General features: G+C 35.7%; 1 protein-coding gene and 1 long non-coding RNA gene across 3 annotated transcripts in view; both read left to right on the plus strand.

The window, feature by feature from the left end:
* LOC311084999 (complement factor H-like) overlaps nucleotides 1-27,600 on the plus strand; it is a 176,517-nt gene that overhangs the window by 139,870 nt on the left and 9,047 nt on the right. The window contains 6 exon segments of the mRNA XM_084117373.1: nucleotides 32-208; nucleotides 1,684-1,878; nucleotides 1,958-2,134; nucleotides 2,215-2,391; nucleotides 27,082-27,276; nucleotides 27,356-27,529. Of these exon segments, the coding sequence (XP_083973499.1) occupies nucleotides 32-208; nucleotides 1,684-1,878; nucleotides 1,958-2,134; nucleotides 2,215-2,391; nucleotides 27,082-27,276; nucleotides 27,356-27,529 (1,095 nt within the window).
* On the plus strand, nucleotides 8,260-12,094 carry LOC311085017. 2 transcript variants are annotated; one of them, XR_014606705.1, is made up of 4 exons: nucleotides 8,260-9,630; nucleotides 10,098-10,508; nucleotides 10,753-10,862; nucleotides 11,731-12,094. It is a non-coding gene; the product is annotated as an uncharacterized lncRNA (long non-coding RNA). The 2 variants fall into 2 exon arrangements; XR_014606706.1 differs by lacking the exon at nucleotides 8,260-9,630 and having other exon boundaries at nucleotides 9,645-10,508.

Consider the following 27,600-nt stretch of genomic DNA (forward strand, 5'->3'; position numbering starts at 1 on the left):
AATTAGAATGATGGATATTTTTGTTTTACAGTAAAAATGTGTGCAACACCAAACATCCCAAATGCAGAGATTGTGGGAGATCAGAGAACACACTACGACATCAATTCAATAATACAATATAAATGTCGTCCTGGGTTTGAACCAGAGCAGCCTGTACAAATCACCTGTAATTCCCAGACTGAATGGACAGGCATACGACAATGCACTGGTATGATTTTTGTATCATTAATGATTATTATGATTGATTTTATTTATTATTACTATCACTTATTATTATTCTCATTATTATTATAGAAATTATCAGAATTTTGATTTTACTTCATTCTGATTGGATGATTCTCCAAATTAAATGTAACAAAATAAAGACGCTACATTTTAAATATTTGTTTAAAAGTTTGAAAGTGTGAATCTTCTTCATTCTCACTCATTTCCAATGCCCAACAGATTAATTCACCACAATATACTTTATGATTTGATTCAAGAAGAACATAAGCGAACAGTGTAAATATTGCTTGTGCACAGAGTGGTCTGGTGTAAGAAAAACCTCTCTTTGACTTTGATAAATGATTAACTTGTTGATCCCCAAGCAGACAAGAGTATCAGAGACAGACCAACAATGATACTTGTGAAACTCCTCGGCTTCGTCTTTTGGTTGTTTTTCTTTAATGTCTTTTTCATTTAGATTTTATTGACTTGAAAATAAATGTTAAATTATATGCACTTCCCAAAACATTTAAATTTTAACAGCAAATGGTGATTTTAAACTTATATCAGGGTCTGAGTTTGTTTTTGGAGCAACAGTGTTGTACTTGCGAGTAAGAGTAAATGTGCTTTATGCTTTTTATTCTCTTTATATGTTTTGTATGAAATGTATCCCCAAATGTGCTAAATCTGGCTGGACTCTGAACCCAGAATGTGATGGTAATACACCAGTGTTACATAACAAATAATTAATATGTGAAATAACACTAAAATCATCATATCCATATAGCTTTCATTATGCAAAAAAACCTCTAGTGTCACACTGAAACATTCTTAAATTAGATAGACATTAACCTTAAATTCAAAACTGAATATTAAAATAAAACAAGTATGTAGTTAATAAACTAATATTATATATTTCCAAAGCATTCAAGAAAATATTTGCTTGATCTTAGTTTGATTTTTTTCTAAATGATGAAAGGAGTCAACACACCAATATTTGTAAAAGTTGAGAAAATGGAATGAGATTATTTACTTTCTTCCTGTGATGCTGTAGAAAGTGTCCAACTGATGTTGTTTTCTAGGTTTTAATCAATGTTTTATTTATGTATTTATTTTTTATTGGGGATAATCATGAGGCAGCAGGATTTGCTGATCATTATTATTTGGTAACTACAAAATCAGCTAAAAAAAAACGACTTACTAATAACTACTTTCTAATTGCTTGCTTAATTTCAAGATAATAGTTTTGCAAATATATCTAAAAGTTCTCAAAATAGAAAATGTGCTTATACTTATTTAGGGACTTATTCAAAATGTCCTCTATTTATGGCAAGCTATATTTTTCCTATTTTAGTAAAAAAAAATTTAAAAAAGTCAATTGTCAGAATCATTTGTTTTCCCCAAAAGACAAAGCATGCAAATCCAGTTTCACACATTTTTTATGCTTCATCTCTTCTTACCCTTATTTGTTTTGTACAGAAGTAACTTGTGAGCTTAAGTCAACCACATTCGGAGTAAAAAAGATCAACCCAGAGGGAAAAACTATTTTCAGAGCTGGAGAAAGTGTGGAGATCACCTGCACTGAAAAATACATGATCTTTCGAACAAAAGAAACCATCAACTCATTTACTTGTCAAGAGAATGGGCAGTGGGATTATGAGCCTGTTTGTGTGGGTAAGATTATAGAGAAACACTTCTGCATTTAGTGCTGAACTTACCGCATGATATTAAAATAATGTAAATCTTGTTTCAGAAATTAGATGTGAAGTTCCATATGACCATACTGGTGTGTATAGGCCAGGATATTACTTCTCGGGAGATAAGAAATTGGGAGTTAAAATATTTTACTATTGCACGGATAGATATGTTAAAACAGCAGCAGAGGCCACATGCACACGAGACGGATGGACACCAAAACCACTGTGTCGAGGTATGGGCTGATATTAAATCTTACAATTTGTGCATATATTATGAATTCAAATTAGAATGATGGATACTTTTGTTTCACAGTAAAAATGTGTGCAACACCAAACATCCCAAATGCAGAGATTGTGGGAGATCAGAGAACACACTACAACATCAATTCAAAAATACAATATAAATGTCGTCCTGGGTTTGAACCAGAGCAGCCTGTACAAATCACCTGCAATTCCCAGACTGAATGGACAGGCATACGACAATGCACTGGTATGATTTTTGTATCATTAATGATTATTATTATTCTCATTATTATAATAGAAATGATCAGAATTTAGATTTTACTTCATTCTGATTGGATGATTCTCCAAATTAAATGTAACAAAATAAAGACGCTACATTTTAAATATTTGTTTAAAAGTTTGAAAGTGTTGTGAATCTTCTTCAATCTCACTCATTTCCAATGCCCGACAGATTCATTCACCACAATATACTTTATGATTTGATTCAAGAAGAACATAAAGCGAACAGTGTAAATATTGCTTGTGCACAGAGTGGTCTGGTGTAAGAAAAACCTCTCTTTGACTTTGATAAATGATTAACTTGTTGATCCCCAAGCAGACACGAGTATCAGAGACAGACCAACAAAGATACTTGTGAAACTCCTCGGCTTCGTCTTTTGGTTGTTTTTCTTTCATTGTGGCCAATAAGGCAAGTTCTTTTTGTTGTTGTTATTTATTTAAATGTCTTTTTCATTTAGATTTAATTGATTTGAACATAATTGTTATATTATATGCACTTCCCAAAACATCTAACTGTATCTCTAGAGAGTGTTGACTAGTTGTGCAAGTACTTCAGCATTTAATACACAGTTGTGTCGTTTTGTGACGTTTGTGCTTCTCAGAATGTCTTCGAGAAAACATTAAATATGGAAACTTAGAACCAGTTTAAAAATCTTCATACACTGATGGTGAAACAGTGATAGTGAACTGCATGACAGGTTATATTGTACTTATGTAACTGGTCCTATTCGACCTGCTCCTTGCTGGATTCGAGCCGGGGACTCTGGCGTGGAAGACGGACATGCTAACAAGGACTCTAAAGACCACAGCCTCTAGTGTCAGTTGCTAGTGCATCTCTTGAGGCCAGGGGAGTGAGGTTTACACGCACAGCTCTTACTGTCCTACGACAGTAAAGAATGTAAAAACATTGTGTTCACAGTTTTGTCATACTGCCTTTATCTTGATTTTTTTCAATATCCAATCAAGTCATTAAACATCTGCATAATGACGACTCAAAACATATGAGATCAGAATTTTTATGTTTTTAAACTGTTTCCTCGCAGCAAAGCAGAGATCGTGCCGTGATCTATCCATGGAAAACGGGTTGATATACAGCCACCCCTCCAATGAAGAAGAAATCTTTTACACCTGCAACACAGGTTATAAACCCTTCACTGGGAACTGGTGGGATTCAGTGACATGCAGCAAAGGCTCTTGGTCTGAAGAACCTCGGTGCATCCGTGAGTTTTATTATTGTCAGTCTCAGGTGTTAGACGAATGATAGTGTACTGAAATGTGCTTCCTGTTTTCTGTCTTTACAGGGGAGGAAGAATGTGGTGCTTTTCCCAGTGTTCACCATGGAAAACTAAAGCAAAGCCCTCGTGATCAAGGAACTCTTGAAGTGAAATGTGATCCAGGGTTCATATCAACTCAACGCTTCATAACATGTATCAGAGGTACATGGGAGAAACCAGTTTGTGAGGGTGAGCTTCTCAAACTCTTACTGCATGTTTGTGAGGAGCAGCGACAGTATATAGTGGACAACATAATCTATCGACAATGTTAATCTCAGTCTTAATGGAGTTTCTTTTTTAGTGGGTGTGCATTGTGACATTCCTCCAAAGGTGGAATATGCATTCATAACATCTAAACCTGAAGAATTTTATATAAATGGATCTAGTGTAACATATGTATGTCGAAGCTCAATCTCAATCTCAATGAAAGGGAAAAATATAGTTTTCTGCCGCAATGGAACTTGGGAAAAAACACCAACATGTGAAGGTGAGATTTTGATTTGTGATGACAACTGACTTTTAAACCTTCTTACAGATTATAAAAAAGGGTGAAAACAAGAGAAAAGGTATTTGATAATTGGGAAAAAAAAACATTAAAAAAAATACATTTTTGTAGGTGAAAATGAAGAGAGATTCTTCTTAGATATTTGACAATTGAGGAATAACATGAAGTCCACATAAAATGTTCTGGTAGTGATGACAATTATTATTAAATCAATTTGATTTGAAGACCCAGCGAAATCAGAATTTGTGTTTTGCCACTTTTGCTCTAGATTAGTATGATAATCTAATGTTAAACTGTCTTTCCCATAAAGCAGTCTTCTCATCTGCTTGAAGCCAAGAGAAAGAGTGATTAGTGGTTTAAAAATGGTCATGTTAATCCTCAGTGAATTCACAAAATAAAAAAGATGATAGAAACTTTGTAAATAAAGTATCAGAGACACTAAGTATAATGTAAAACCTGAATTTATCTAAAGTTATTAATGAGTAAAATTTAAAAGAATAAATCTGACTCCACTCAGCCTCTCTCCACGTTTTCACGTTTTAAAAAAATATTTGCCATGTTTTTCAAGCAGTAAATGTGTTATAATCTGTATGGCACTATTTTACATTATGCATTTACTTGTTCCGTTAGCAAAGTGTCAGAAACCACACAAGAATTTTATGACACTGATAAACGAGAAAGAGGAGTACGACAATAAAGAAGTTCTGAAATACAAGTGCATCGAGCCATACAATGAAATTCCAGAAGGACGATGGATCTGTGAAAATGGAGAATGGAATGGAGCCTTTGTCTGCAGGGGTGAGCTAGAATGTTATGAACCTAAAATCACATTTATAGTGGGTAAAACATTGACTAGATCCATGATGAACAAAAGCTGGGAATGATTGTGAATTTTTTTTTTTTTTTTTTTTGTATTATTATCTGTATTATTTTTTTTATTCATATATATTACAAACAACTCATGTTCATTAATGGTTACAATGATTAAGGGGACAGTATAAAACACTGCATAAAATGGACTGAAATATGTCTGAAACTGTTATTTGTTTAGGTAAGATCTGCCCACCACCTCCTTATGTTGAAAATGGAGACTATACTGCCTCGGGTTATGATGGTAATGAGATCACAGAGGTGTATTACACTTGCCAGTCTTACTATGTGCTGAATAAGCAACAGCGATATAAGTGTGTGAAAGGGAAATGGCAGACCCCTCCGAAATGTCTGAGTAAGTCATTCTTTTCCAAATAATTCTCTTGAATCACTCCCATCATGAAGTGTTTTGAACTTTGTGTGTAATCAGTTGTATTTTGCATCTTTCACAGAGCCATGCGAAATTACACCTGAGATTTTTGAAGGACACAATGTGGAAGCCATCCCAGAAAAGTTCTATTTACCCCATGGTGAAAAGAGATATAACTGTAAATATTATTATAGTGCGTGGAGATGGCAATGGAGATCTATGACCTTGACATGTTCTGATGGGAAGCTGAACATTACACCATGTGAGTACATGTGTTTGTGCACTTTCATATGTGAATTAGTTGAGGTCACCAGGTTTGCCTGCAGCTGCATCTTTACCATCTTGCTAATTAATCTGATATTATAGACCTCTTTTGTTGAGCTTTCAATTCATGAAGGGTCAGTTACGGGCAGCTTTACTGAATAGAAAGTTCAAAAGAACAGCATTTATTTGAAATAGAAAATCTTTTGTATCATTAGAAATGTACTGTCACTTTTGATCAATTTAATGCATCATTACTGAATAATAATTTAAAAAAGACCACAAACTTTTAAATGGTACTGTACATTCCTGTTGAATTAATTTTTTGTTTTGTTTTTCCCCCTATTTTCTTCAGGTCAATAAGACATATAAATTGAAAGAAAGGTGGATTAAAACACTGAGGTAAAAACTATGAAACATTTTGATGATGTTACTATCCACATTTGATTTATAGCAACACAATAGATTTGATGTTTTCAGAGTTTATTTTGCGGTGCAATGTCGTTTTTAGTGCATAAGTCTCTGTGTGCATGTAAACTGATTAAAACAACAATAATGCCCACTGTAACTCTGCATTTATCATAGTTTTCTGTATTAAGATCTGATGATCCCACAGATGTGAATGAAGATGGACAGACAGTCTGCTGCAGGAGCAACACACACACACACACACACACTTGCTTGATACTTCAGTCTTGCTTATGTTACAGTAATATGACTCTGTGTTAACACTGCTTTGGAATAAAGCTTAACTTTCAAATTATTACTCTGAGTTTTGTATTTATTACTATTATATATATATATATATATATATATATATATATATATATATATATATATACACATTCAACTATTTTCTCCCAATTTATTTATTTATGTATTTATTTATTTTTATTTTTTACTCTAAAACTGCAAGAAAATTAAAGCCAAAAATCTAAACAAGTTGTGTTCCAAATTTTAGGTTGATATCTCAAAAATAAATGCTTTCAGTAAGATTTTATTTGGGTGCAGTACCAAACTTTTTCACTAGATGGACAGATAAGCTTGCTTACTGACCATATGAGGGCGCCTACATTTTCATATATGTTTTGAGTGATCTGAACCATGTATTTCCATAATTTCATACAATTTAAGAAGTATACATCCTATTCAGAAGTAGTATGGGTGGATTGGCAGTATTTGATTTTATTTCAACCTCTAAAAAACACATAAAAAGAGCACATATGCGTTATAGCTCGCTGCCGCATCACAGTAGTAGTAGTAGTAGAATCAGTAATCTGGTGGATTTTGTTGGCAGGTTAAGACTGGATTTAGATTAAAATGTACTGTAAAGGAATACCAATGCTTTGTTTTTTAAATAATAATAATGATAATAATTGCATGAATATTTAAATCTGTTGCATTTCGCAGGTGGTTTAAGACTGGAGTTAGTTTTTTTTTTTATGTAATGTAATGTAATGTAATTTTTTTTATGTTTTGAAAAAGCCATTACAAATGTTTTTGGTGAGTTTATAATGTAATAAATTTCTCATAATGTAAATTTTTTTATTACATTATGAGCTCAATATTTTAGTACGTTTTGAGAAAATGATTACATTATGAACATTTTATTGCAATAATAATGTAACACTAATTACATTATGTGCAGTTTTTACATTATGTGCTGTTATTACATTAATGTGTAATAAATGCGTGCTGGCAGTGTGTGAACACAATCACCCTACAATGATAAAAATCCACCCAACTCCCCATTAATCCCCATTAAACAAAAGCAGTCTCATTATGCCATTTTGATTCTCTGAGCAGTGTGATGTCACACTGCTGAGGCCCCGCCCACGGCCACTGACTGACAGTCCTGTATTACCATAGTTTCTGCCAAGGGGGTAATCCATCAGCCGAAACTGAAGCTTCCCCGGGGGCCGCCATTGATTAGCAGACCATCACCTTCTGTCAGCATTCCATTGACTCCCATTCATTTTGGCGTCACTTTGACAGTGAATAACTTTACATCTGAGGCGTTTAAAGACTCCATTTGTTCATTATTTATTTCTAAAGAAACACGAAAATGTATAAAAGGCTCCATTACCTTGTATCTTACATTATGGCCCCGCAGAAGCATTTTTTGTAAAAATAGGCTAACGATTGCGTCATAACCACGCGACTCTCTGTCGCACAGTAGAGAGATTACCGTATGGACAGGAGGAGAAGCTCGCGGGCAATAGGGGGGACGTGGAGGCAAAATTACAAAATTATTAATCAGAACACTTAGCAAAAGTTGCTCCTGCTCCTAGCTCAAGGACTGCTCCTACTCACACTCTCCGTCTCTGCAAGTTTCGGAAGGGAATGATTTAGATTTCTCTTGGCACAGCTACTAGAAGACAGACAGGTTTCTCACGTCACATCTACGTCATCAAGCTCAGTTTGAGTCTGCGCAATACGCTCAGCCATCAGGAAGAGAGTGCTTCTAATTGACTTCACTTTTCTCCATCGAATTCTATGGGGTCGCTGTGTCCATTTCTTTTACTGTCTATGGTTTCTGCGAGTTGTACGCTATCCGCCATTTTCTCCACGCTCGAGCAGCTGTAGCGACAACAATGTCTCAGCAATTCTGTTGTTAGACGTAAGTGTTGTTATGGCAATTCATTTTAGTTCATGTAATGTTTGTGCTTGCATGATAACAGAGATTAGTATGGAAGTAAATGTTTTTGAAACAAAAAAGCCTGTTGAATTGGACTAGCCTACTTGAAAAAAATGTGCATTGCATTAACCATGCTTGCATTTTAATGCATTGTATTTTTAGGGCATGCATTTTTATGGGCTGAAATTCAGCATGGTTGAATATTTAAGCTGTGAATATTTCAATTCAAATCATTTCAAACTCATTTTCATTATTAAAAATGCAATAATCCATATTCACCTTTCATATTTCACTTCCAAAATATTCAAACTGTTTAAAAATACAACCTATAATATTCAACAGGCAATTTTCGGTCCATTTTATTTCGCTTTGCAAATTCACTTCCTCAAATTCAGTAGTTCGAATTCGACGCTGACATCCAGAAACGACAGGAAAAGCATTAGATAACCGAGCATACTCTTCATCTGCTGTTAGTCTATCTCACCAGCAGGGGATGCAAAAGCGTGTGTTGTAGACGAAGACCAGCAACAGTTAGAGCAAGCCATTCATTCATAAAAACTCACATTGTCAGCAATGTAAGTGTATTTGTGATTATTATGACGGCTTTTTATGTTAAATTCAGTGTCTTCACAGTTAATTTTCCTGTGTAGCCTACACAGCAAAATCTCCAGTGTTGAAATCCTGGTGTTAAGGACTCTTAGAGTAAAGAGTTACATTTCTGGTGTTGAATTTCAAGGGATTAACTCTGCTAGTGTAAACCGCACCCTCTGGCTGGTGTAAATATGTAGAGTTACTAAATGTACACCAAGAGAGTGTTATTAGTTACATCCGGGACATTTACGCGCTGGGCGCGACGAAACGACCTGAAACTTTTTTCACAAACGCCATTTTCTTTGACTCGCGATGCAAGGCATACGAGGAGGGAAAACGCAGATATGAAGTGTTTTATCGCATTTATATATGCATTTTATAAAATTGTATTACATTATATTGTTTTATTACAATATGTATGTGCTGTGAACAGCTAAACCGGTCTCAGAAAGGCATTTTTAGTGACGCGCGATGTGGAGCAGACCAGGATGAGGTTGCTTTTAAACAGAGAAACGACGAAAGTAAGTGTTTTATCTAATTTACAATATGTATTTTATAACATAATGATTTATAGAGAAATTTAAATGCTCTCCGTGCTTAAACGAGCCGAAATCTTTCTCAAAGGCGACATCTTTGATTCAATACGGAGCTGACGACGAGAAGGTTTGCTTGTAACGTTAACAGGGAAAACACCCAAAGTAAGTGTTTTTAAAGTCCGCGTGAACCGGAAGTTGCAAACGACTTTTCTCCAGTGTTGTGACGTATTTCCCAGTGAAAAGGAATATTGAACAGAGGGCAGGGTTTTACTCTAGCGCTCCTCCTCTCCATCTCTCGCTCATAACAGACTAACGGTTTGAGGGGAGTGGTTCAGCGTTTCCCAACCCAAGTCCTCAAACCTACGTCATCAGGGAAGGTCCTCCAATGCAGAGGGGAGGGGCATTTTCAGATTTTGATTAAAGATTACGAAGCCAAAACATTTTTTTGTGTGGATTGACTTGCATGGATGAATTGTTCACCACAAAACGATCAATTTAGGCAAACAAAGTAAATATGGTCAATTTTGATTTCATGTGGACTTTAACCTAATTTACAACTTGTATTTCATGGCATTATAATGTTTTATAACGATATTTATGTGATGTGCGCGCCTAAACCTTTCTCACAGACTAACGTTATGCCCTGCATCTTCTTTGACTCGTGACGCAGTGCAGACGCGGAGTTTGCTTTTAACGGTGAAAACACAGAGTAAGTGTTTTAACTCATTTACAATATGTATTTTATAATGTTATTTTGTTTTATGACAATATTTGTGATGTGCAAATATCATAATGTATTTATCCTCAAACTATCTACTTTCATTTTAACTGAAAAACAAATTTTCTTAGAATGTGTAAGTAATTATTTAAGATTATGTTTATGAAAATGTATTTATCAGATTCAATTTTGGTTGATGTTTGGATATGCTTTCATGTTTAAATGTATTGATTTTGTTATTTGTGTTTGCTAGGAGCATTTCCATGCTGCACCATGAGGCTAACCAGGCTGGGTCTTTAAAGGCTGTACAGACTAGAACCTGGTGAGGGTCAGATTTTACAGATAACATATGAGATAATCATGTGCATAAACATTAAAAAAAAAAATTATAGCTTTGTTGCTATTTGGTATAACTAGATTTTTGTGTTTCATAACAGTCATTTTGAATTTGTCCAGTCAAATTACTTTACAAAAGTTACTTTTCCTTTTCCTTAAATAAAATTAGTTTTCAAACCAATTGTTTTCATGATTTGACAGGTAGATGTTTTCTTGCTTTTTAATTTTAGACTCTACTAACTGGGAAATCTCTGCCCATCACCTGCCTCCAACATCACAAAGCCACAAGAAGGGAACAAAGATTCTTCCGTCAGCTGACTATTTAGAGCGATTTCTTAAGGTGCGTGTCTAAATTTATTCCTAAAGGGTTAGTTCACCTACAAATGGAAATTATGTCATTACTTACCCTCATCTCGTTCCAAACATGTAAGACTTTCTTTCATCTTCACAACACAAATGAGGATATTTTTAATGTAATCTGAGAGGTTCCTGTCCCTCTATTGACAGTCCACGTAACTACCACGTTCAAGCACCGGAAAGGTGTAAAGGTACATCATTAAAGTACTCCATGCGACTCCAGTGGTTTTACATACATTTTATTAAACTATGCAAGTGCTGTGTTTGCAGCAACAAAACATTTACCACTTAATTTATAAAATATTAATTTCCAACATGTGTTCATGAGAACATTACGAGTTGTGCATGTTGTTGATGCGAAAGCAGATGTTGTTAAGTGAGCGTGCATCGAAGATTAATAATTTTTTGTTGTCTTTTCGTGAAAACAAAGCACTCTTGTTGCTTCATAAAAAAAATTAGGTTAAACCACTGGAGTCACATGGATTACTTATGATTTCCTTTATACCTTTCTGTGGCTTTGGAAGTGATAGTTGAATAGGCTGTCAATGAAGGGACAGAAATCTCTTAGATTTTATAAAAAATATAAAAAGTGTTTTCCAAAGATGAGCAAAACTCTTACTGGTTTGGAACAACATAAGGGTGAATAATCAATGACAGAATTTACATTTTTGGATGAATTAAGTCTTTAATTTACTTGGAAATCAGTAAATTCAAGTCTTAATCTAACCAAAATAGTTTCTTGTTTGAGTCACGAAAGTCTAAGATGGTTGAACTTTTTCCACCATAAACTTGCTGTATTTATAAAACACAAATTGTATTGATTGTAATTGGTCTGGTTTTGTGTTGTCTAGGGAACCAGCACTCCAGGATTTTTCGAGAAAGTTGGATCTGCACAGCCTTTCCTGCTCTGTGAAACAACTATGCACTGAACTTTACTGTTAGCAACTGGACACAACTGATCCACTCATATCCTTCAACTGTTCTTCATCTGTTGAATGTTGTGCTGTACTGTTGCAAAGTCGAAGGTATTGACTCAACTTCTCTGACACAGGACTTACATTCACTGACATGTACAGGACTTGAAGTATTACAGAGATACAGACCATTTGATGAGCAGCTTTCACATAATTCTGATGACAAATGCCTATATTTTGCTTTCATTTATTTTAACCTATGATGTAAAGGGACTTGTTCGTTAATAAAAACTAGTTTGTTAAAACAATTGTTTGCATTGTGCCTTTTTTTTAACTTTACATTGAACAGAATTCTACTATGATCCCAGACTAAGGTTACATTTTAACTTTCTGGATTGTTTTGATGTGCATTCAATGTTATCAATAGGTTATAAATACTTTGCTTTTATTTCTGGAAAGATTCCTTTTGCTAAAAAGCATTTAACACTCCCGAAATGTATAAATGACTCCCTCCCACTTTTGAAAGTGTGAAATATACACATTACTCACGGAATACATTTTAACAAAGTGTTCAAATGTACTCCATGAGTATTTCACACTTTCAAAAGCATTATATTAACTCCAAAATGGAGGGAGTCATTTATACATTTCGGGAGTGTTAAATTTGACTCAATTTGAGTTAAATGTACACTGGCTTTTTTGCTGTGTACCTTAATAAAGTGTGTTTGTGACATTTTCTGCCATTTGTCTTTAGTAGGATTGGAAGCAGCTCTAGAGGTAGCCTATTGGTATTAACACTCAATAATGTTATTGCTGAACAGTATTTTAACACTTAATGTTGTTGTATTCACACTACACTGGTGTTGGTGTAAAATAAAAAGTATTACTCAATAACACTGTAATTTAACACTAACACTAGTGTGGTGTAAAAACAACAATGTTAAGTGTTGAATAGTGTTGGACTTTTAACAATATACAGTGTTGAATTAACAGAAAATTAGTGTTAAAAAATTAACACTTTCAAAAGTGTAAATGTAACACTAGTGTGGACACATATACACACTTTGCTGGTGTTAAATTTGACACTGTAGGTGTTGATTTAACACTGGGGATTTTGCTGTGTACAAGCATCTCTCTCTACTCTCTTTCAAATTTGTGAAAGTGGTGACGTGCATGCGCATGCGTATTTTCAAAATGATCCCCATTCACACTGATCCAAGAAAGCAATTCAAAATCGTCCCAGGCCAGATTGTAAAGAAAAACGATGTGCCTATAAACTGAACATCTAATATGCAGGTGCAATTGTGCATGACATCACCGTTTTCACAAATTCACAGTTTTGTAGTTTATGCTGAGACGATAACCATGTCATTTTCCAAAACTTGCACGTTGAAACCCGTTTTCAAAAGTTTGTAATGTATTTCCAGGCCTTAAAAACGTCAGTGTTGTGTAAATGAATGGTGTTGTGTAAATGGACCCTTAGGCCTAGTCCACACATACACGGGTATTTTTATAAACAGTTTTTCCGGTAACACTTTATTTTGATGGTCCCTTTTGAACATTCTGTTGACTATAAGTAACTTTGCAACTACATGTCAACTAACTCTCATTAGAGTATTAGTGTACTGTCTGCTTAATATCTGATAACTCTTTATTGTGATGGTCCTCCAACAGACACTCTGCTGACTATAAGTTACCTTTGCAACTACATGTCAACTTATTCTAACCCTAACCCTACCAGTCTACTAATACTCTACTAATATTCTAATGAGAGTTAGTAGACATGTAGGTGCAATGTTACTTCTAGACAACAGAATGTGTTAAAGGGACCATCAAAATAAAATGAAACCGTTTTCCTTCTCCTTTTAAAAAAAACAAATACACTCTATGAAGCGCTGTCAAGAGCATTCCAAACCAACAGGTGGCGATATAACCCTAACCATAAAGCCATGTTGGCCAATCAGAAGCCTGGAAAAAAGGTTATTACCGGTTCCAGATCTGACGTCACAAGCCAAAATCTTAAAGATTTTTGAGTTTGAGTTTCTAAAAATCTTCACCCTGGAAGGAGTTTTCAAAAAAAGTTTGGTTTCAGTGACCGGATACTGCGATTGCGTGTGGACGAACGGCCAAACCGCATATAAAAAGCTGCAGTTTTGAAAATACCCGGGTTTGTGTGGTCAGGGCCTGAGTTTCAGTACAATCTATATCTTTTATTTAGGATACATACAAATGTCATTTACATCTTTTAGTTTGTCAAGAGATTTAAAGCACCGTTTTTTAAGACTGTGCATGTGCGAACGTGCTCTACTACGTAAAAATGAGCCTATGATTGAATCTGGAAATAGAGCAAAAATAACTGAGAAAAATGAGAAATAGTCCTCAGGCTATGTCTGTAATTTATAGAAAACCATCTAGTATTAATTTGATCTCAAACAGATTTATTAAAAGAAGTTATTACTCCACCTCGTACGTGACGTCATAAACCAATATGGTTGAACAACCACTTTGCGACAATACGGTTTCGGGAAACAGTCGTGACTAGCAAGTTGATTTATTCACAGAGGTGGACAGTAACAAAGTACATTTACTTGAGTACTGTACTTAAGTACACTTTTTGAGTATCTGTACTTTACTTGAGTATTATCTTTTCTGGAAACTTTTTACTTTAACTTCACTACATTTGAAATACAAATATCATACTTTTTACTCCACTACGTTTCTGTCAAGCTCCTTGAGTAGAAAGTAGTAACGTCAGTCAGGGGATGATTTTGGTTTGGAAATGAAAGTCGGGTTGACGTCAGAACCCGACGTCAAATTTACGTCAAAACCCGACGTCACATTCACGTCAGAACCCGACGTCAGATTTACGTCAGAACCCGACGTCGGACAGACGTTGGATTTTAGTTGGAAATGAAAGCCGGGTTGACGTCAAAGCCAAAAAACTAAGCCAAGGGCACTATTTGAGGGAACAACCGTTTTTGGGTGTCCGAAACCATTGTAGACGTTATTGAGTACACTTATTCAATCTCATATTCAATCCCACTACTGGAACTGTGTTCTAGAAATAAATGTGATATTGATATGAGGGCAGGCATAGATTCAGAGGCATAAGGTACTGTAAGTATTACATTCAACAATGCAACAATAATAAAACAATGCATTGACATTTACTTTTTACTTTTGATACTTAAGTACTTTTAAAAACGAGTACTTCTGTACTTTTACTTAAGTAATAATCGGTCTTTACCACTTTTACTTGTAACGGAGTAATATTTGACCAGTAGTATCTGTACTTTCACTCAAGTAAGGAAGTTGTGTACTTTGTCCACCTCTGTTTATTCAACGATGCATCGTACTATGGTAGTTAAGCAGCGAGTTACATCATCGTACGGGAAAACACACCCCTATTTGGCTGGAAGATGTGTGTTCAAAACGTGTAAAGCACAGGTAGTTCCAGTCAGTTTAATCACCGTTCTGTATTAATGTGCATGAAGTGCAATCACACACACACATAAAAACAGTCACTTGCACTCAGAGACAGGAGATCATGCTTTGACCAGAAACATTCAGGAGCACAGAAATTTGTTGTCAAATGCTGCCCCAAGACTTTTATTAGTATAATTGTGGACACTAAATGCTGCTCAAAAATGTACAGTATATGAATGTATTTTTTTTATTTTATTTGTTTAGGTGGGATCTGTCCACCACCTCCATATCTTCAACATGGAGACTACAGCATCATCAGTACGGAAAAAGATGTGATTACAGTGTGATTACAGAGGTATCGTACACTTGCCAGTCTTACTATGTGCTGGACAAGCAACAGAAATCTTATAAGTGTGTGGATGGAAAATGGGAGACTCCTCCGAAATGTCTGAGTGAGTTATTCAATTACAAATTAATTCTCTTTTGCTTTTTTGTAAAAACAAATCTCTAATTGTTTTGTATTGTTTTTCACTGGATGATGTCTCTGTCATAGGGCCTTGTGAAATTGATGACATAGTTGAGAAGTACAATCTACAGCTCCCTACAGAAAAGGTCTATATAACACATGCTAACAAGTATAGGCTTAACTGTACGGCTGGGTGGAATACTGGAAGTGAGATGAGAGCATATGTGGACGTGTCGTGTTCTAATGGGTATCTTCAGATTGACAAAAGTTGTGAGTAATGTTTCTCATTTTCAATCTGAATTAGTCATGTTGGTGTTCTGTACATTTATTTATGAATTTGTTTGTTTTTTTCCAGGTGATACACAAAATAACTGAAAATAAACTAGAGTGGTAGTTGAGGTAACATAACCCAGTTCAATTTTAAGAATGACTTCTAGTATTTACTTTCAGATGTTTTTAAGCACTAAATGTTATATAAAATGACTACTGCAAACCCAAACTGATGAATATTAAATATTTTCAGTGGCCTAATAATGTAAAGATTCAGCATGTAATTATGTTTATGAAGATGGAGAGACACACTCAAGCTTGTATCTCATTCTCATTCAGCTACAAATATTACTTATAGAATTATATATTATCTCTGTCACAACCACCAGCTGGAGTGATGATCTCCCTCAGAGGACACTACTTCCATCTGCTTTCTCAACATGAAGTACTTTTCCCATAACCCACTGCTCGGAATAACTAATGTTTTGATTACTTTCACCTGTGTGTTATTATTTTATTTACTCTTACATTTAAGCCCTGTGTATTCACTCATTCGTTGCAAAGTCTTGTATGTTGTTACACTGCATTTCTGAGCGTTATCATGTTTTCATTTTTGCAAATCATACATTATAGTTCTAGATAGATAGATAGATAGATAGATAGACAATTTATTATAAAAGCATACATCTAGCTTACACATTTACCCAAATTATCATACGCCAAATTATCAAATTATCAAAAGTTAATTTGGGTGGGTTTCTCCATTTCAATGTAACTTCTCTCTTTTACGGCCGTGACGAGAGCGTTGCTCTGCTGTGAACCGCTTCTGGCGCGCGCCTGGTCAATCCGCCGTTACAATAGCAATCCGCTATGGAAAAAGCGCGTCTGCTCTTAAAGGGAATGTGAGATGACGCTCTGATTGGTTTATTTCACGTTACGCCCAAACCACACCTATGAATAATGAAGCTACTTCAGACCAACCCATTTTAGATTTGCGCCTGGCGCAAGAGTCATTTATCCCGCCGGGAAAATAGCAACAGCGCCCAAGACCCGCCCACAAAGTTACTTGCGCTTTGCGCTTGACACTTGCGTTTCAGATCGTTAAAATAGCGCCCTTATTTATGTAAACTCAGCAAAAATAAGTCACCTTTTCAGGATACTGTATTTTAAAGATAATTTTGTAAAATCCAGATAAACTGTACAGATCTTTATTGGAAAGGGTTTAAACAATGTTTTTCATACTTGTTTACTAAACCTTAACAATTATTGCACATGCACAAGTGAAGAAGTTCTTAAGACACAAACAATTTACAGAGAACTGAACAATTTATGATAACTGAACTGAGCTGGACGATGACATCATTTCTTCAGAACTGCATTATAGATAAAATGAGCTAACTTAATAATTGATGATCTTTACAACAGAACTGAATCGACACAGAACTGCTGAACAACAGCCGAAACTGACTGCTATTGTTAATATTGCCAGCCTGATTTTCCCAGTAATTTTTCCCATTCCTAATCCAATCTGACTTCTGATCTGTAACGCTGCCTGAATCTAATCATACACTGTTCGCTCGTTGGCCAGAGGAGAACTGACCCCCGACTGAGCCTGGGTTCTCCCAAGGTTTTTTTCTCCATTCTGTCTCCTGATGGAGTTTTGATTCCTTGCCACTGTTGCCTTGGCTTTTGACTTGCTTTGCTGGGGACATTTAATATTCAACAATATTACATTACTGATCTGGGGACATTATTGATCTGCCTTACTTAAGGTGGACGATGACGCAATTTTCTTCTAGAAACAAGCTTTGTTGTATTATTTTCATGTTATCACTGTGAAGCTGCTTTGATACAATCTGTATTTTAAAAAGTGCTATATAAATAAAGGTGACTTGACTTGACTAATGTCCAAATTGAGAGGCTGTTCATGTCCAATTTCTAATTATGTACATTAACACCAATGAGTAGGCAGCATTAATGTGGCATCTTCCTCCATTGAGGGCCAAACAAAAGTAGCTGTGTATTTGTCATGATCCCAGCCTCTGTTTCTCTTGCTCTTGTGATTCTCTTGTGGTTTGTCAGTCATTGTTTGCTGTAACATGCCCCTGTCCTGAGCTTCTTTATTTGCCCTGGATTCCGTCTTTGTTTTGTTAATAAAAAATATTTTATTTTAAAAAATAAAAATAAAATGTCATGATCCCAGCCTGTGTTTCCCTGTGTTGTGTGGGGACTTTTGTGTTATTTCCTGTCCTAGTGCCTTTGCATGATCCTAATTGGACTCTGGACATTGCATTACACCTGAGCAGTTCAGCTTTTAAGGTGGGTGTCGTGGAGAAGGAACGCGACATTCATGCTGTACCACCATGCCAGAGTCCCCACTCGTCTTGGCTACCACACCAGTGTCTCCAGTCGTCATGTCATGGCCGCCACGCCTGGGTCTTCAGCCAAGATGGCCGCCATGCCTGAACTTTCAGCCGTCATGGACGACCAGTGTTGGGAAAGTTCACTTTCTACATGAACTAGTTCAAAGTTCAGTTCACAAATTTTAAAATGAACTAGTTCAGTTCATAGTTCATACTCAAAATTTTGAACTAAGTTCACAGTTCCAAAAATGAACTAGTTCATAGTTATTTTTTCCATGTTGCTGCGAGATATTATTTTTCAAAATGATTGCCACAGAACCACAGACAGTTATTTTATCAGTTTTAACACTGAAGCTACGCGTCAGATTTTTCCCATCCTCACCGACTTTGTCATAAAACTCGTTTAAATGATCATACGACGCCTCCTTGCTGCTTTTTGTTTTGTTTGTAAGTGATGAGTCGTTCATGAACGATCCGTTCATTGTGTCTGTCACGTGACAAATGAACGAAAGACTCGGAAGGTAAAGTAATTATTTATGTTCCCTGTAAACGATTTTTGACTGCATTATAATGATTTCTTACAGTTTTTACCAATTGCTTACACATGTTTTCAAAACTAAGTCTCCTTTTTTCAAAACTCTACACACAATTCTCAAAACTGCACACACAAAATGCAAAATGCCTCACACCTCCTTCAAAATGTAACACTGCATTCAAAATGCCATAAACACAAGTCAGAATGAAGCATTTGCATCAAATGGCAAACACTTCTTTCATAATAGTACATTTTTGGATATACCATGTAAACACTGTTGTTCTAAATCTAAAGCTCTTTGGTCTTTCATAGGCTTATATCTACATTTCAATTCAATGTTCTACAGTGAAGGTAATCTGATGTAACAAGTACACTGTAAACACCAATGCAATGTACAAACAGAAACCCGAGGGGGTCCCAGGAATCCATTGTTCAAAGCAGATCATCTGACCTTTGACCTATTTAGGCCTATACGACAATTCACCATGACGTCACAACAGTAATAGACGTTCTTCCGGGTGGCAAAAGCTGAAGCGTTCCTATGGCAACGCTAGTAAATTGCTTGGAAGGGAGACCCACAGTCGACAGTAAAAATGTAATAAAAATAAATAAAAAATTTAATATAGGCTAATGCGTTTTTTTATCATACAGTTTTTTTCAATTGTTTACACGCAATTTTGAAAACCGGGTTCTTTTTTTCAAAACAGAATCACAATTATCCAAACACCACACTCAATTTGCATAATTCCTAGATTGTTTGCAAAATGACACACTTCAGTCAAAACATACACACTTCAGTCAAAACATATACACATATTTGTGAAAATGCTATTAGTTTTCATTTAACCAACACAGTCCTCAATGATCAGACACTATTGCAGCCAGTTACACACAGCTGTGATAAATATAAAACACATTTGTAAAAAAACTAATTTTAGGAAATAGCATGTGCTAGATTTTTGGCCAGACATTGTTATGTAAGGGATAATTTAGATGACAAAAAAAAAAAAAAATAGTGACATACCCACAACATTCTTCATGATTAGTTTGAGATATAGGGAGAATGTACACAAATAGGCCTACTATAAACTTACAAAGCACTGCACAACACTGATGCTGCAGACTGAATATTTTACAGTATTTCTTACCATAATCAGTTACAGTTATCAACCAACAATGAAATCAATGAAACAAATAAAATCTGTAGACAAATAAAAATTACTGCATGAAGTACATACACTTTGACTCTGAAGAAAAACTACTGTAAAAGCAACAAGAATACTGTAACTATTCATCATCTCTCCGTCTGGCTGGATCAGGCCATGAGATTTCATCCACATCACAGGCTATCTCTTCAATGGCATAAGTCCTTCCCTACCTCTTCCTCTACCTCCTTCTCCTTCTCCTCTTCCTCTACCTAGGCCTCTTCCTCTATCTCCTTCTTCTCCGCTTCCTCTATCTCCTTCTTCTCCTCTTCCTCTACCTCCTTCTCCTCTTCCTCTACCTAGGCCTCTTCCTCTATCTCCTTCTTCTCCTCTTCCTCTATCTCCTTCTTCTCCTCTTCCTCTACCTGGGCCTCTTCCTCTACTTCCTTCTCCTCTTCCTCTACCTCCTTCATCTCCTCTTTGAGCTCCACCTCTCATTCTCACTCTTCTTCTTTTTCTTCTAGCTCCTTCCATTTTTGTTGAAGACAGGTGAACTCACCTGCTGCCTTTTATAGCACACCTGAGTGCTGCGTTTTCAAATTAGCACATGTGTGCTTCCACACCTGGTGGTTGTGTTTATCCAATTCGTTCATTAGTGTTGTCATTGGCAATCCGGGGCTTTGTAATGAAGAGGAAGTAACCTCACAATCCTTAACTGTGTCTAAGGTGTGAAAATGTGTGTAGAGTTTTACAAATAACTGTGTGTAATGTTTTGCAAAAAGGGTGAAGCAGACATTGTGTGTAATGTTGTGCAAATCTGTGGAGGTGTTTTGCTCCTTGGAGTAGAATTTTGCAAATTGTGTGGAAATTTTTATTTTAGTGTGTAAACAATCGTAAAAAACTGTAATAACAACTGTGTTTAATGATATAAGTAAAGGCCTACACATAGTAGGCCTACACATAATTAACAAAATACTCTCTATTTTTTTTTTTTTCAGCCAAAATAACGTGCTATATATCATAGTCATTAAATGGCTTTCCTAAGGTAAATGTTATGTGACAATTGTTCTCCAGCTGTTATATTGACCTTTGCGCGGTTGAAAAACACTGATTGGTCGATAATATGTATGAGGAATATACATTTTGGCAAGTTGCGTGAGAAAATGGATGTGTATGCATGTGAAAAGTGACGGTGAATGTGTGAGAGTGGGCAGCCCTCTTTTACTTCAGGCAGTGACTGGCAATGAGTCTGATCTTCAAAAGAGACAAGTTTACTAATATTAGTCTCGAATTTCCCCGGCGGAAGATAAATGCTCTGCTGTGATTTTGTAGATGGACCGTTTTGAGAATACACAAAGCAGAGTTGAAGGGCAAGCAGGGTTGGCAGCAGAAATGTAAACGTTGGATGAATCATATAATTTAGGGGATCGTTAAGATTGCGTCCACGACGTCCACTCAGAGCCGTTGAAAGATCCAGCCGGCGACTTTTATTTAAATTCGCCGGCTGGATCTCTTCAGTTAGTCAGTAGAAGCCGCTCGCGTTCTGCCACCCGGAAGTATCTTGGTGCCTATTGTTTACAAACATTCTGAAAAGGCCTATACTACAGTAAAGCAGTGATTAGTTAGTGATCAGTTAAGCAATTAGTGTTTGCACATGTGAGGAGTGTGTCTGTGTGACTTGGTGAATAAGTGTAGCATTTTGATAGGTTGTGTTTGGAAAAGGAAAGCAAGTCACTTCCTGATAGATCTTTGTGTTTTAGGTAGAGAATTGTGTGTAGTGTTTTGAAAAAAGTGTTTTATGCAATTGAAAACTGAGTCAAAGGCTGAGAAATAGCTTATGGTTTTGAAGATTTGGCATGTAGTTTTGCACTTTGAGTGAGAGGTTTCAAAAATCGTGTGACATGAAAAGATTTTGTGTGTAAGCAGTTGGTAAAAACTGTAATTCAGAATATGATCAAGATTGCGAAGGTGGATGTGTTCTGGGAATTTGCCAGTTAATAGTATAACATTTAAAGCCTCTTGAATGAAATGACTCGAAAAAAGATTTGTTCATTTTGATGAACGAGATTGAACAAGAGAGTCAGTGGACACTGGTGGCTGGTGTTGCCAGATTGGGTGTTTTTCCGCTACATTTTAGGGCCGGTTTACGGTGTGTTTTAGCCGGCTTTTCGCCTGGAAGGCTCTATAGAAATCCGGCACTCTATTGAACGAAGTTAAACTGAGAGAGCGTGGTGTTCACAGACACCAGAATGAACGAGTTCACAGTAACGTTCATCAGGCAGTAATACAGTACGTTCAGTTCACGTTCGCCCAAAATATGAACGAGTTCATGAACTATCGTTCAATGAACGTGTTCAGGCACAACACTGTGGAAGACACACCAAAGTTCCCGGTTACCATGAACCTCGCACATGAAACCATTAAGGTGGTCCCTATGAGAGTGAGACTGGCATCCAGCTTGGAGGACACACCGCTGATGTCAGTGCATGCAGCCGGCATCCCTAGAACAGCGTCATCTGCCCACTGACCTCAGCGCTCTCAAGCCTGCCGGTGCCTGCGCTGTCCAGTCCAGAGGTTGTTCCCTTGTTCTCTGTACTCCCTGTTACAACAATGGCCATTTTGTGTGTTTGGGCCGCACATTGATCTTCAGCCAATGAGTCCGCTCCAGAGCCCACTTTTGTCCCTGAGTTTCTTGACAGCCTTGATGCGACCACAAAGGTCGTCCCTGAACTTCCTGTGTACCTCGACACGACCGCAGAGGCCGTACCTGAACTTCTTGCCTGCCTTGATGCGACCGCAGAGGTTGTCCCTGAACTTCTTGTCTGCCTCGACCGCAGAGGTCGTACCTGAACTTCCTGGTTCTTGGTTGTCCTCAACCTTGGTTGTCTTGGTTGTCCTCATCAACACCTTGGTGGACTTCAGCCCGGTCTGCTCTGCCGTGGGGGTCTTTAGCTTGTCTACTCTTCTGTGGTGGTCTTCTGCTCCGCCATGGGAATCTTCAGCTCTTCTTGCCCAGCCCGCTCCACCTTCGTCTCCTGCTCTGCCTTCGTCTCCAGTTATTCCACTCCATGGACCTTGCCCTCCATCCCACCCCTTGGCTCCCCGCTCTACCGCCTTCCTGGACTTGCTTTTAGGAGCATCTGGAAGCCCCTCCTTTGAGGGTAATGTCATGAGGATCCCAGCATGTGTCCCCCTGTCTTGTGTAAGGACTTTTGTGTTATTTCCTGTCTTGTGCCATGTTTTGTAATTCTTTATAGTTTTTCAATTTGATCAGTCTCCCCAGGTGTGTCTTGTTAGTTCCCTCGGTTACCCTCGTGTGTTCCCATGACAATTTACAACATTGTTACCTTGTTATCCTGTGTATAAATTGCCCTTGAGTTTCTCTTGTGGTTTGTCAGACGTTGTTTGCTGTAACATGCTCCTGTCCTGAGCTGGATTCCCTGTTTGTTTTGTTAATAAAGTAGTGCTTGCATATCTCTGCTTCGTCCCTGCCTCAGCATTACAGAATTCTAATTGAATCAGTCTAAGTTTGAAAATTGAATCAATAAAACAAAAATTTGCACAAAATAACCTCAAATCCTACCGGCTCTGTCAACCAGTCATTTTTCTCTTCAGACAAACAATCATATCTTCATTTATGCTTTTTGAGAATTATTTACTCTAACTAAGAGCAAAACTGACCATTCTCTAAATCATTTAATTAAATTGTAACGTTAAGAACATTTAAACATTTAACATTTTTAAAATTCAACTTTTAATTTTTTTTGACTTTTTCAGAATTTTCACCTGCAACAACTGATCATATTTTCATCAATACTTTACTCTCACTTAGAATAAAATCAATCAATATTTAAACTTCTCAATAAAAGAAAACCAATCAATATTTAAACCTCTTAATTTCCTTAAATGCAGCATGGCAATAAGACAAGCAAAATTTCATTTACTTTCTCAATTTTTTTTTGCAGATATTGTAGCACTGATATTGTAACCTTCAGCCCTGTTATCAAAGTTATGACAAGGAAATATGACCAAACTATTTTTTTTTCCTCAGATTTTAGTATGTTTTTCGTTCATTACAACTACTGTAGCACCTACTGAGGCTTAAATTTACACCCCTGTTTCTCATTCTGGATTTCTTTTTTTATCAAATTAATTATGAATATGAATATATAATGAAATCACATGTCAAGGTTTTTATTATTTGTCACAAATTTTGGAAACAGCATTGCCAAAAATTTAAACCTCATTGAAATCGAACAGAACATAAAATGTCTCAAATAATATTTAGTTTGACATTTAGGATAGATGAAAAAAATTAAATAAAAATTGATCCTATTCATTGATTGTGCCAAAACTCAGCACATGACAACCATTTACTTATAAAGTTAAAGACCTTTGAGTTTAACATTTCAATGTTTACCGAAAGTCCACACCGTAAGATCCCGTAAATGGCATCCAGTTTTTATGGTTTAAAAAAGACAAACATTTTTTTATTTTTTCAGTGTGAGATAAGGAGGGCAATCTAGGTCATCTAGAGACAACAACAGGTTTTTTTGTTTTTTTTTGTTTAAGCACATTCTGATACATTAAAGGTCAAACTCTTATTTTACCTCAATGTATGTTTAAGTATTATGAATCTAATAATGTTCTTCTTTAAATGTAAAGAACACTAGTCAGTGAAAACAATCTAAATCTAACAGGTTTAACCTGTAAAGCACAGCAGTGAAAACAAAATATTTTAGAACTTTATTTTTGCTTCCTGTTTACATATGTTACATAAATGTGACTTACAAAGTTTGACTTGTATAAGGTAACTTGTCCTTTGGTTTGTCCAAAATTTTTTTTATGTTAATGTTATTCATCTTAATGTCCTTTTCAATTAGATTGTATTGACTTGAAAGCAAATGAAGCAAGAGTGTAGAGGTAAATTCAAGCTATTTTAAGGCATAAATAAATTAAAATAAAATATAAAAAAAAAATCACAGGATTTTTTTTTTTTATATGTCATTTTTGTGATCATAAAGATGAGTTTTAAGGGATACAATATTATTGACTACAGGGGGATTTAAAACAAAATATCCTTCTGCTCGACCACAAAGTGGTCTGGTATAAAAGAGTCCTCCTTTTGACTTAGTAAATGATTCACTTTTTGATTCCCCATCATACAAACAGAGTGAGAAAAGTTACAGTCATTTGTGAAATGAGAGTTCAAAATGAGAGTTCCTGTACAATTCATCAGATTTTCCTGTTTTCTATTTTCTGTTACTGTTGTGCAAGGTCAAGGTGAGTTCAATCATTTTTAGTAGAATGTTATTCGTATTATATACACATCCAACACTTTTAAATGACCTTAAGTTGTTTTAAAGAGTGTTGACTACTACATCTTTGTGTAACGTTTGTTTGTGCTTCTCAGAATGTCGTTGAGAGGATATTATATGAAAACATAGAACCAGTTTGGAAAGCTTCATATTATGAATATTGAAACAATGAAGTGAACTGCATGGCAGGTTTTACTGGTATAGATTCACTGCTGGCAAAATTGGCTTTCAATAAATCGTGGCTGCCTATTCAGAAGAAAGGTGAAAAAATTGAAATCAGTGCTACATGACTAGAGAAAATGAAGAAAAAGGCTTTTTAATGTTTTTATTATTGTTATTTATTATTATCATTACTATTTTTATTATTATAGAAATTATCAGAATTTTGATTTTATTTCATTCTGATTGGATTATTCTCCAAATTAAAAGTAACAAAATAAAGACGCTACATTTTAAATATTTGTTTTAAAGTTTGAAAGTGTGAATCTTCTTCAATCACACTCATGTCCAATGCTCTATGGGACAGATTCATTCACCACAATATACTTTATGATTTGATTCAAGAAGAACATAAGCGAACAGTGTAAATATTGCTTGTGCACAGAGAGGTCCAGTGTTAGAAAAACCTCTCTTTGACTTTGATAAATGATTCACTTGTTGATCCCCAAGCAGACAAGAGTATCAGAGACAGACCAACAAAGATACTTGTGAAACTCCTCGGCTTCGTCTTTTGGTTGTTTTTCTTTAATGTCTTTTTCATTTAGATTTTATTGACTTGAAAATAAATGTTAAATTATATGCACTTCCCAAAACATTTAAATTTTAACAGCAAATGGTGATTTTAAACTTATAACAGGGTCTGAGTTTGTTTTTGGAGCAACAGTGTTGTACTTGCGAGTAAGGGAAAATGTGCTTTATGGTTTTTATTCTCTTTATATGTATTGTATGAAATGTATCCCCAAATGTGCTAAATCTGGCTGGACTCTGAACCCAGAATGTGATGGTAATACACCAGTGTTACATAACAAATAATTAATATGTGAAATAACACTAAAATCATCATATCCATATAGCTTTCATTATGCAAAAAAACCTCTAGTGTCACACTGAAACATTCTTAAATTAGATAGACATTAACCTTAAATTCAAAACTGAATATTAAAATAAAACAAGTATGTAGTTAATAAACTAATATTATATATTTCCAAAGCATTCAAGAAAATATTTGCTTGATCTTAGTTTGATTTTTTTTCTAAATGATGAAAGGAGTCAACACACCAATATTTGTAAAAGTTGAGAAAATGGAATGAGATTATTTACTTTCTTCCTGTGATGCTGTAGAAAGTGTCCAGCTGATGTTGTTTTCTAGGTTTTAATCAATGTTTTATTTATGTATTTATTTTTTATTGGGGATAATCATGAGGCAGCAGGATTTGCTGATCATTATTATTTGGTAACTACAAAATCAGCTAAAAAAACAACTTACTAATAACTACTTTCTAATTGCTTGCTTAATTTCCAGATAATAGTTTTGCAAATATATCTAAAAGTTCTCAAAATAGAAAATGTGCTTATACTTATTTAGGGACTTATTCAAAATGTCCTCTATTTATGGCAAGCTATATTTTTCCTATTTTAGTATTTTTAAAAAAAAAAAAAGTCAATTGTCAGAATCATTTGTTTTCCCCAAAAGACAAAGCATGCAAATCCAGTTTCACACATTTTTTATGCTTCATCTCTTCTTACCCTTATTTGTTTTGTACAGAAGTAACTTGTGAGCTTAAGTCAACCACATTCGGAGTAAAAAAGATCAACCCAGAGGGAAAAACTATTTTCAGAGCTGGAGAAAGTGTGGAGATCACCTGCACTGAAAAATACTGGATCTTTCGAACAAAAGAAACCATCAACTCATTTACATGTCAAGAGAATGGGCAGTGGGATTATGAGCCTGTTTGTGCGGGTAAGATTATAGAGAAACACTTCTGCATTTAGTGCTGAACTTACCGCATGATATTAAAATAATGTAAATCTTGTTTCAGATATTAGATGTGAAGTTCCACATGACCAGCATGTGTATAGGCCAGAATATTACTTCTGGGGAGATCTGAAATTGGGAGTGAAAAAAGGGTACTATTGCACGGATAGATATGTTAAAACAGCAGCAGAGGCCACATGCACACGAGACGGATGGACACCAAAACCACTGTGTCGAGGTATGGGCTGATATTAAATCTTACAATTTGTGCATATATTATGAATTCAAATTAGAATGATGGATACTTTT

Source organism: Abramis brama, assembly GCF_963993115.1.
Source record: "Abramis brama genome assembly, chromosome: 6".
NCBI lineage: Eukaryota > Metazoa > Chordata > Actinopteri > Cypriniformes > Leuciscidae > Abramis > Abramis brama.